The 11,468-nt window shown below is 47.9% G+C and overlaps 1 protein-coding gene across 11 annotated transcripts in view; it reads right to left on the reverse strand.

Annotated features, from left to right (window-relative positions):
- FADS2 (fatty acid desaturase 2) overlaps window positions 1-11,468 on the reverse strand; it is a 109,245-nt gene that overhangs the window by 17,473 nt on the left and 80,304 nt on the right. For all 11 annotated transcript variants that reach the window (XR_013403324.1, XR_013403326.1, XR_013403323.1 and 8 more), the window contains one exon: window positions 6,237-6,362. Coding sequence is in view for 7 of the 11 variants with exons in the window: in XM_028832863.2 (XP_028688696.1) it covers window positions 6,237-6,362 (126 nt within the window). In the remaining 4 variants the exon portion in view is untranslated. The remainder of the gene's footprint in view (window positions 1-6,236; window positions 6,363-11,468) is intronic.

Raw genomic sequence — 11,468 nt, forward strand, 5'->3', positions numbered from 1 at the left:
ACTGCTACCGGGATAATGGCCTCACCAACTCCCTCAGAAAACAAGGATATGGCAAAAGAAGAACAAAACAAGACTGCTGCCAATATCACCACTATTAAACTCAGCTCTGAAATTTCCCGTCAATGCAATAAAACCCAAAGCAGACAACAGAATGGAGCTATTAAAAGAAAGAGACTACACTAACATCCAGATTAGAAGGAAGGAAGGAGGGAGGGAGGGAGGGAAGGAGGGAAGGAAGGAAGGAAGGAGAAAGAAAAAGAAAAAGAAAGAAAGAGACTACACTAACATCCAGATTAGAAAGAAGGAAGGAGGGAGGGAGGGAAGGAGGGAAGGAAGGAGAAAGAAAAAGAAAAAGAAAGAAAGAGACTACACTAACATCCAGATTAGAAGGAAGGAAGGAGGGAGGGAGGGAAGGAGGGAAGGAAGGAGAAAGAAAAAGAAAAAGAAAAAGAAAGAAAGAAAGAGAAAGAAAGAAAGGAAGGAAGAAGGAGAAAGAAAAAGAAAAAGAAAGAAAGAGAAAGGAAGGAAGGAAGGAGAAAGAAAAAGAAAAAGAAAGAAAGAGACTACACTAACATCCAGATTAGAAGGAAGGAAGGAGGGAGGGAAGGAGGGAAGGAGGGAAGGAGGGAAGGAAGGAGAAAGAAAAAGAAAAAGAAAGAGACTACACTAACATCCAGATTAGAAGGAAGGAAGGAGGGAGGGAGGGAAGGAGGGAAGGAAGGAGAAAGAAAAAGAAAAAGAAAAAGAGGCCGGGCGCGGTGGCTCAAGCCTGTAATCCCAGCACTTTGGGAGGCTGAGACGGGCGGATCACGAGGTCAGGAGATCGAGACTATCCTGGCTAACACGGTGAAACCCCATCTCTACTAAAAAATACAAAAAACTAGCCGGGCGAAGTGGCGGGCGCCTGTGGTCCCAGCTCCTCGGGAGGCTGAGGCAGGAGAATGGCGTAAACCCGGGAGGCGGAGCTTGCAGTGAGCTGAGATCCGGCCACTGCACTCCAGCCTGGGTGACAGAGCCAGACTCAGTCTCAAAAAAAAAGAAAAAGAAAAAGAAAGAAAGAAAGAGAAAGAAAGAAAGGAAGGAAGAAGGAGAAAGAAAAGAAAAAGAAAGAAAGAGAAAGGAAGGAAGGAAGGAGAAAGAAAAAGAAAAAAGAAAAGAAAGAAAGAGAAGGAAGGAAGGAAAGAAAGAAAGAAAGAGAGAAAGAAAGAGAGAAAGAAAGAAAGAAAGAAAGAGGCAGGCAGGCAAGCAGGCAGGTAATCTAGCGTGACTATGTGTTTTTTTGGTTTGTTTTTATGTTGTTTTTGTTGTTGTTGTTGTTGTTGTCATTGTTGTTTTGAGACGGAGTCTCGCTCTGTCGCCCAGGCTGGAGTGCAGCGGTGCGATCTCAGCTCACTGCAACCTCTGCCTCCCAGGTTCAAGTGATTCTCTTGCCTCAGCCTCCAGAGTAGCTGGGACTACAGGTCTGTGCCACCACGCCCAGCTAAGTTTTTGTATTTTTAGTAGAGATGGGGTTTCACCGTGTTAGCCAGGATGGTCTTGATCTCCTGATCTCGTGATCTGCCTGTCTCGGCCTCCCAAAGTGCTGGGATTACAGACATGAGCCACCGCGCCCGGCCAAGAGACTACGTTTTCATTATTTTCAAGGATATGATCATCTACCCAGGAAACTCAAAAGAATCAACTGAAACACAACTAGAATTGTGAAGAGATATAAGTGGACACTGGTGGGACAAAAGATAACTATCCCATTCATGGGAAGGCCATGCAAATTAAAATTTAGAAAAAAAAAGAAAATGAAGATAACTACCGCAATATCCACTGCTTTCCTGAGTACCAGAGAACCCCCAATCATGAGGACAAAATACAAAACGGATAAGGATTGTGTTTTAAAAGAAACATCCATGAGACATATAAAGAAATATAGACCTTGGCCAGGCACAGTGGCTCATGCTGGTAATCCCAGCACTTTGGGAGGCTGAGGCAGGCAGATCACTGGAGGTCAGGAGTTCAAGACCAGCCTGGCCAACATGGTGAAACCCCATCTCTACTAAACATACAAGAATTATCCAGGCATGGTGGCACGCACCTGTAGTCCCAGCTACTCGGGAGGCTGAGGCGGAAGGATGGCTTGAGCCCAGGAGGTTGAGGCTGCAGTGAACCAAGATTGCACTACTACGCTCTAGCTGAGGTGACAGAGCAAGACCTTGTCTCAAAAAAAAAAAAAAAAAAAAAAAAAAAAAAAAAAAAAAGAAAAGAAAAGAAAAAAAAAAGAGAGAGAGAGAGAAAGAGAAGGGGAAAGGCACCCCACTATGAACTTCCAATGAGTTAAGTGCCAAGGATGAATGAGTGAGTGTGGCTCCCAAGTCATCCAGACGGTGGCCTGGGAGAGGACAGACAGCCCAGCCCAGGCCAAGCCCGGGCTCAGGAGCACTCACTACCTCAAATGGAGAAGCAATGCCACCTCATGGGGGTGCCGGGAAAACTGGCCGACTCTGGAGAAGAGTGAAGGCTGAACATCATCCTACCCATATCCCGTTTGGCAGAAGTTAAAGATTGAAACATGAAACCTTAAAGAACTGAAAATCGTATGTATGAAGAACTTTCTAAGCACACAAGAAATGAATCTCTGGGGGAAGTGAATATACTTTGCTGCATATGACAAAAAGAGTCCTCCTGGACAGCATCAATAAGACCAAAAGGTAGAAAACGAGGGAAAGGGCTCTACTGCCGAGCACATGCTATTCACAGTTCCACGTGCTGGAGCCGCCTGGCTGGGCTGCTTTGCTCATCTGTCCCCAGAGACAGGAGCTCTGGCCGGCGTCCTTGCTCTGGAGACTGGGATAGCGGCTTGAGACCCTGAGGCCTGGCCGCCCCACCTGGCCCTGCTGTGGTGTGTGGGACTGGCATGTGACAAGTCCCATCAGACCCACCGTCACTTCGGTCAAGAGACCAGAGTTCCCTCCAGGGCAGCCGGGTCCTCTGAGACCCAGCACAGGCCAAAAACCAGGAACCCGGGAAGCACCAGTCCTTTCCCTATGAGTGAGAGAGGGGATTTCCAGAACACTGCGGCACTGGCTGGGGACTTCCAAATGCCACTGGTAATTGGCCAACCAGATCCTCACAGCCTCCCACCCCCATCTCCTGCCCCAGAGCCAGCATTCCAGAAGTGTCAGCGGTGAGAAGATGTTGGGAAAGCAGAGGCTTCTCTGGCCACCACACACAAGAAAGACGCCTTCTTGCCAGTGCAGCTGGCGGGACTAGACTTCCTTTGTTAGAGACACAGAGAACATCTGTCAGGACAGCCAACAACTCTACACCACAAAGCCTCCCCGATACGGCGAAGCCTTTGTCCCCACTTATCAGAAGACCTCAAGTTCACCAGTTCCGTTATCTAGACACCTCTAATTAAAGCTGGCAAACGGTTTCCTAGAAGAATAACAATAGCCTGTACTTTGGCAGAAAATAGAATCCCTGGCAGCTTAGAGAGGCTTCCAAAGTACAGAACTGTGGCTAATTTCCTGCGAATTGGCCACGTTACAGAAAAATCCATGTTACTGCTCAGATCGCCTCACGGGTGGACATGAAATAAGAAGAGGGCATACAAACCAGAACTGGGGAACCAGGCTGTCTCTTCACCTCGTTCCAAGCCTTAGGCGCCAACGCTGTCGGGAATACTACTTCACTCAGGGCGCCACTCCTTAGTGAGAGAAAATTGGCCTCGCTTGGCAAATGCTGATGGAACCCTACTCTATGCATGGCTTTGTGGCTCCTGAGATCTGCATAAAAGCCACAAGGATCTTCTAAACTTTCATTTTCATTATTAATGTATTTCCAAAAAGCAGCGAATATATTTATTTTTTTTCTTGTAAATTAGGCCCTGAGATAGAGGCTGTACATTAAAAAAAAGAATGTATTAAATAAGAACATTTTTTGTGGGATGCATTGTTGGGGCTTTACTTCAAAAGAAATTATGGGCCGAGCACGATGGCTCACACCCGTAATCCCAGCACTTTGGGAGTCTGAGGCAGGTGGATCACGAGGTCAGGAGTTCAAGACCAGCCTGGCCAGCATGGTGAAACCCCGTCTCTACTAAAAATGAGAAAATTAGCCAGGCGTGGTGGTGTGCACCTGTAATCCCAGCTACTCAGGAGGCTGAGGCAGGAGAATCACTTGAACCTGGGAGGCGGAGGTTGCAGTGAGCCAAGATCGCGCCACTGCACTCCAGCCTGGGCAAGACAGTGAGACTCTGTCTCAAAAAAAATAAATAAATAAATAAAAGAAAAAAAGAAAGAAAAAAAAAGAAAGAAATTATGAATGACTAACACTCAGTTTTTCTGCCTTATAAAATAATATAGGTCCTGTTATGGTTCAGAAATACAACAGAATACTATATGGCTAGAGGGAGATGAGACCTGGCTACATGAACTGGTGGGGAAGGGCGTCCACATTCACAGAGGTGGCAAGTTGCAGGACACACGGTAGAACTTTTTTCTTTTTTCTTTTTTTGTTTTTGAGACAGAATCTTGCTCTTCTGTCCCCGCTAGAGTGCCGTGGTACAATCATAGCTCATTGCAGCCGTGAGCTCCCAGGCTCAAGTGATTCCCCCACCTCAGCCTCCCCTGCACGTGGGACCACAGACGCACAACACTACACCTGGCTAATCTTTTGTATTTTTTGCAGAGATGGGGTCTCACTTTGTGGCCCAGGCTGGTCTTGAACTCCTAGGCTCAAGCAATCCTCCCACTTCAGCCTCCCAAAGCACTGGGATTACAGGTGTGAGCCACTACAGCTGGCCTAAAATTTTTGTTTGTAAAGAAACAGATATATGCATGTTTATACATATATAAAAATATCTAGAAGACTATATAGCATCTTGTTAACAGTGGTTACCCTCAAGGGCATAAAATTTGGGGCAAAGAGGAGGTTTGAGAGACTCACTTTTTTTTTTTTTTTTGAGACAGGGCTTTGCTCTGTTACCCAGGCTGGAGTGCAGTGGTGTGATCATAGCTCACTGTAGCCTCAACCTCCTGGGCTCAGCTCAAGGGATCCTCCCACCTCAGCCTCCCCAATAACTGAGACTAGGCACATGCTACCATGCCTGGATTTTTTAGAGACGGGGTCTTGCTGTGTTGCCCAGGCTGAGACTCATGTCTTAATTCTGGATATTTCTATACTGCTTAAAAGTTTATACCAAGTGTGTTCTATATTTGTGGTAATACAATGAATTAATATGAAAATAAGATGATGTAGTAAATGGAAGGCAATGGCCTAGCAATCATAAGGTCTGGGGCCTCACCCTAGACTGGCCACTAAATTACATGACTCTCGGTTGGGTGCGGTAGCTCATGCCTGTAATACCAGCACTTTGGGAAGCTGAGGCAGGCGGATCATGAGGTCAGGAGTTCGAAACCAGCCTGGCCATAGTGAAACCCTATCTCTACTAAAAATGTAAAAATTAGTCGGCATGGTGGTGCATGTCTGTAATCCCAGCTACTTGGGAGGCTACTTAGGAGAATTGCTTGAACCCAGGAGGTGGAGGTTGCAGTGAGCCAAGATTGCGCCATTGCACTCCCGCTCTGGGCAACAGAGCAAGACTCCATCTCAGAAAAAAACAAATAAATTACTTGACCGTGAATGTGTTCCATCCTCTCGCCAACCTTCAATTTCACATCCACTGGTGAAGCAGATTGGACCAAGCCATGTTGAGGCTCCTCCCAGTGTACAGGATGATGATTCTCTGAATAAGGTTTTCTCAACATGAGCCAGTCGGTTGGCAACCAAGCTTGAGCCCCTGAAATCCTGCCTTCCTGCTGAACTGGAACAAGATTTCCCTCTACCCTGGGAAGAAACAAGACAGAAAATGCTCTTCCTGGCCTAAGGGCGGGCGGGAGGCATCTACCATTCTAATGAGGAGCTGAGTCCCGTATTTACAGGTGAGGCCATTCCACATACATTCCAGCCGGAACAATTCAGGGTACCTAGGAGAGGTGTCTGTGTAGCAGGAGATGCAGACCTGGCTGGCTGAATGTTGGCCCTCTAGGCTTCCTTCCCGGCTCCCTGCTCAGGCCAAACACTTCCTAGGTCAACACCATCCCCTTAGTCATACCCCAGTGGGCTGCCATTCACCCAGGCCAAACACTTCCTAGGTCAACACCATCCCCTTAGTCATACCCCAGTAGGCTGCCATTCACCCAGGCCAAACACTTCCTATGTCAACACCATCCCCTTAGTTGTACCTCAATGGGCTGCCATTCGCCCAGGACAAACACATGCAGCATGTTCACATCGGGATCCTTGTGGAAGATGTTAGGCTTGGCGTGGTGCTGGAAGTGGCGATGATTCCACCAGTTGGCAGAGGCACCCTGTGGGGAGACAGGGGTTGGGATGACCCATGCAGGCCACCAGAGAACCAAGCTCACCTGTGACAGGCCCTGCTTACGAGCAGTTCCCAGCACCTTCAACCCTCAGGGACAGCACCTCAGGCCCCCACAAGGTCAGAATCCAGCCCTGCCATGACTGAGCTCAGAGCATGGGCCAGCCCCAGATGGAGTGAAGTCACTTTATCTCTCTAGGCTTCAGTTTCCTGGATCATAAGACAATGATGGCGGGTGAGGCATGCTGCTGTGGGACCACATAATGAACGCTCCAGCAGGTGTGGGAGCTGGTCTCTGCCTCTCCGCCACCAGGTGTGGAGCCAGAGCTGTGCGAGGTGAAGCCGGGGTTTCAGGGATAGAGAGAACTGGTCCCTGCTATGTGGCCTAGAAATCTCCCTCCTGAGTGTATATCCAAGATAAATGAAAACATGTCCACACACTAACTCATAGAGGAGGTTCATAGCAGCATTCTTTAAAAGAACCAGAAGAGCAAAAACAACACAAGTGTCCATCAACAGATGAGTGGGTGAATGAAGTGCAGATTAGCCACACAATGGAATATTGTTTGGCTGTGCCATAAAACAGAACGAATCACTGACACTTGCTACAACACAGATGAGCCTGGAGAACATGCTAAGGGAAGGAAGGAGCCACAAAAGACCACATATCGCATGATTCCACCAACATGAAATGTCCAGAATAGGCAAATCTATAGAGACAGAAAGTTGAGCAGTTGTGTAGGGCTAGGATTGGGGTACGGGAGGGAGTGAGGGGGTTGGGATGTGATGGCTAAGAAACCTGGGATTTCTTTTGAGCATAGTGAAGACGCTCCAAAATTGACTATGACAATGGTTGCATAAATCCGTGAATATACTAAAAGTCATTGATTTGTCTACTTTAAATGGGAACACTGGCTGGGCGCAGTAGCTCACACCTGTAATCCCAGCACTTTGGGAGGCAGAGGCGGGTGGATCACTTGAGGTCAGGAGTTAAAAAGACCAGCCTGGGCAACATGGTGAAACCCCGTCCCTACTAAAAATACAAAAATTAGCCGGGTGTGGTTGTAGGCGCCTGTAATCCCAGCTACTCGGCAGGCTGAGGCAGGAGAATCACTTGAACTGGGGAGGCAGAGATCACACCACTGCACTCCAGCCTGGGCGACAGAGGAACGGGATAACTGTATCTCAATAAAGCATTTGGAGATTGCAGTTGTGCTGCTATGCTGAGGGTGGGTGCTGAGATTCATGTCACACCAGGAAGGCTGGAGGGAGGGCTTAACAAAAAACTGCTAACATGAACAAAAAGAACTTTCCTGTTTCTAATACTCAAATAGGATCCCATGAGACAAGATGCATAACATGGATATTTCTTTTGAGGCTGCAGATTTCCATCTCCTCAGCTCAGAGGCATGGCCCTCAGCAGTTGCCCAGCGACAGATGAAAGAAAACACACTTTCCTGACCCTTTAGCATCACGAGTATTCTGGTGAGCTCTTGCCAGATCAATGCTTTGGCTAAGGGTCTGCAAAAAATGCCTGTCTGCTAAACAAACATTTCACTTGGGAGATGCTTTTGGCACAAACACCGTCTATGGACAAATAGCCATGGGTGGGAACAGCAATGGACAGCTGCGACCTTTGCAGTGACCTCAGGCCCCTGGAAACAGGCAGGCCTCAAAACCCATGAGAGAGAGAGGAAAAAAAAAAAAAAAAAGTCAGAGTGAAAGCTTAGAGTCTTCACTTTGGGAGGCCGAGGTGGGTGGATCACTTAAGGTCAGGAGTTCTAGACCAGCCTGGCCAACATGGAGAAACCATCTCTACTAAAACTACAAAAATTATCTGGGTGTGGTGGCGGGCACCTGTAATCCCAACTACTCAGGAGTCTGAAGCAGGAGAATCCTGTGAACCCAGGAGGCAGAGGCTGCAGTGAGCCAAGATCGCACCAACGGCACTTTAGCCTGGGCAACAGAGCAAGAGTCCGTCTCAAAAAAAAAAAAAAAAAGAAAGAAAGAAAGAAAGAAAAAGAAAGCTTAGAGGCTTGAGGAATCAAATGACGCATTTGTGTTTGTTGTCAAAAGGAACAAAATTCCTGGGAAGAATCAAATGGAAAAATCTCTGGCACAAAGAAACCGAAGAGCAAGGCACGAAACGAGCAAGCTTGATGTTTGGAGGATACCAACCCAGAGATGTTTATTGAGCAAATAGATGGAGGAAAGCAAGACGGGCCGACAAGGAGCCAGTGAGGTGGGCCAGTCCCAGCTCTCCCTGGACTCGGGATGAGATGTAATGAAAGCATTTTTTGTTCATGCTACTCCTCTGCTGTGATTCTCTTCCATTCTTTTTTTTATTTTGAGATGGAGTTTCGCTCTTGTCTCCCAGGCTGGAGTGCAGTGGTACCATCTCACCTCACTGCAACCTCCGCCTCCCAGGTTCAAGCGATTCTCCCGCCTCAGCCTTCCGAGTAGCTGGGATTACAGGCGCCCGCCACCATGCCCAGCTAATTTTTGTATTTTTAGTAGAGATGGAGTTTCACCATGTTGGCCAGGCTGGTCTCGAACTCCTGAACCCAGGTGATCCACCCACCTCGGCCTCCCAAAGTGCTGGGATTACAGGCATGAGCCACTGCACCTGGCTTCTCTTCCATTCTTCTTCACCAGGTGAAGCCCTGCTTGTTCTTCAAGAGCCCCTCCTTCCGAGCACCGGGAAGCCCCCCTTGTCCTGGAACAATGGCCAGCTCCTAGTTTCCAGAATGTGGTGCAGGTATTGCCTACCCTAAGCCAGCTGCTATGCTCTGCCTGGGAGGTGAACCAAGAGACAAAGCTCTTGTCCTCAGGGAGCTGCGAGGGAGGGTCTGGCGTCATCACACCAAATCCAAACTGAGCTGGAGCCAGGAAAGCTAAGTGTCCACGCAGCTGGAGAAGTTGGCCAGGCAGAGTGAGGGGTGCTTTCCTGACAGAGGGAAGAGCCTAGGGGAGGCCCTGGGAGGGGAAGGGGGAGTGTGGAATGTTCCAGAAGCCAGAGGAAAGCTCCTTGGTATAACTGTGACCAGCAGTGCTAGGCGAAGCCATATCAGAGACTGAGGCAAAAAAAAAAAAAAAAAAAATGCACTCCTGGCTTCAATGGAAGCAAATTCATCGATAATATTTTCAAAGTCTACTTTTTGCCTCATTTCATTTTCTTCTTTTTTTTTTTTTTTTTTTTTTTGAGACGGAGTCTCGCTTTGTTGCCCAGGCTGGAGTGCAGTGGCCGGATCTCAGCTCACTGCAAGCTCCGCCTCCCGGGTTTACGCCATTCTCCTGCCTCAGCCTCCCGAGTAGCTGGGACTACAGGCGCCCACCACCTCGCCCGGCTAGTTTTTTGTATTTTTAGTAGAGACGGGGTTTCACCATATTAGCCAGGATGGTCTCGATCTCCTGACCTCGTGATCCGCCCGTCTCGGCCTCCCAAAGTGCTGGGATTACAGGCTTGAGCCACCGCGCCCGGCCTCTTTTTTTTTTTTTTGAGATGGAGTCTGGCTCTGTCGCCCAGCCTAGAGTGCAGTGGTGCGGTCTCAGCTCACTGCAACCTCTACCTCCCGGGTTCAAGTATTCTCCTGCCTCAGCCTCCCGAGCAGCTGGGACTACAGGCGCCCACCACCACACCCAGCTAATTTTTTGTATTTTTAGTAGAGACAGGGTTTCACCGTGTTAGTCAGGATGGTCTCGATCTTCTGACCTTGTGATCTGCCTGCCTCGACCTCCCAAAGTGCTGCGACTACAGGCCACCGCGCCTGGCCTCATTTCATTTTCGGTGGAAAGAATTGCTGAGTTTGATGGTTTCCGTTAACCAAGCGATTAGCTTAAATACTTTTTAATTTTATTTTTAATTTTTGAGATAGAGCCTCACTCTGTTGCCCAGGCTGGAGCGCAGTGGCACAATCTCTGTTCACTGCAACCTCCACCTCCCTGGTTCAAGTGATTCTCCTGTCTCAGCCTCCCAAGCCCCGGGATTACAGGCGCGCCATCTCGCCTGGCTAATTTTTGCATTTTTAGTAGAGACAGGGTTTCACCATGTTGGCCAGGCTGGTCTCGAACTCCTGACCTTAAGTGATCTACCTGCCTCAGCCTCCCAAAGTGCTGGGATTACAGGCTTGAGCCACCACACCCGGCCGAGCCAACATGCCCAGCCTTAACTGATTTTTGATTACATTCAAATGAAGCAAAAGTATAATAAACTCTGTTTTGGTATAAATAAAGCATTTTCACTTAGAATGTTATGACTTTTAATACGTCAACTTCTTCATTGTTAAATATTTTTTCAACTACTTTAATGCTCTGGAAAAAAAAACATCCGTTAAAAATTGACACACGAACATGTATAGAGGGGTGCATGCTTTTCCATTTGCCTCAGTTCATCCTGATCTTTATTTAAAATTTTGATATTTTGTTCATTGTGGATTGTTTTTGCATTAATTTTGTTTTTTAAAAAAAACAAATTGCAGGCCGGGCACCGTGGCTCATGCCTGTAATCTCAGCACTTTGGGAGGCTGAGGCAGGTGGATCACCTTAGGGCAGGAGTTCAAGACCAGTCTGGCCAACATGGGGAAACCCTGTCTCTACTGAATATACAAAAAAATTAGCTGGGCGTGGTGGCACACACCTGTAATCCCAGCTACTTGGGAGGCTGAGGCAGGAGAATCGCTTGAACCTGGGAGACGGAGGTTTCAGTGAGCTGAGATCACGCCATTGCACTCCAGCCTGGGTGACAAGAGTGAAACTCCATCTCAAAAAATAAAACCAAACCACGTTGCATTAAAACATCATTTTTCTTGAAAACTGAATTTGTCTGGTGTCCCGTTAGATTTTATACCCTAGGCGAATGTCTTACTTGCTTTACTCTAATCCTGGCCCTGGTGGCCTGAGATGAGGCTGCAGAAAGGCTAGTGATGTCCATTACAGATGCAGCGCCCAGATGGCACTGGGCCTTTCAGCTTGCATTTGTTTATTTAGAGACAGCATCTCACTCTGTCATCCACGCTGGAGTGCAGTGGTACCATCACAGCTCACTGCAGCCTTCAAATCCCAGGCTCAAGCCATCCTCCCACCTCAGCTGCCCCAG

The sequence above is a fragment of the Macaca mulatta genome, chromosome 14 (genome assembly GCF_049350105.2).
Source record: "Macaca mulatta isolate MMU2019108-1 chromosome 14, T2T-MMU8v2.0, whole genome shotgun sequence".
NCBI lineage: Eukaryota > Metazoa > Chordata > Mammalia > Primates > Cercopithecidae > Macaca > Macaca mulatta.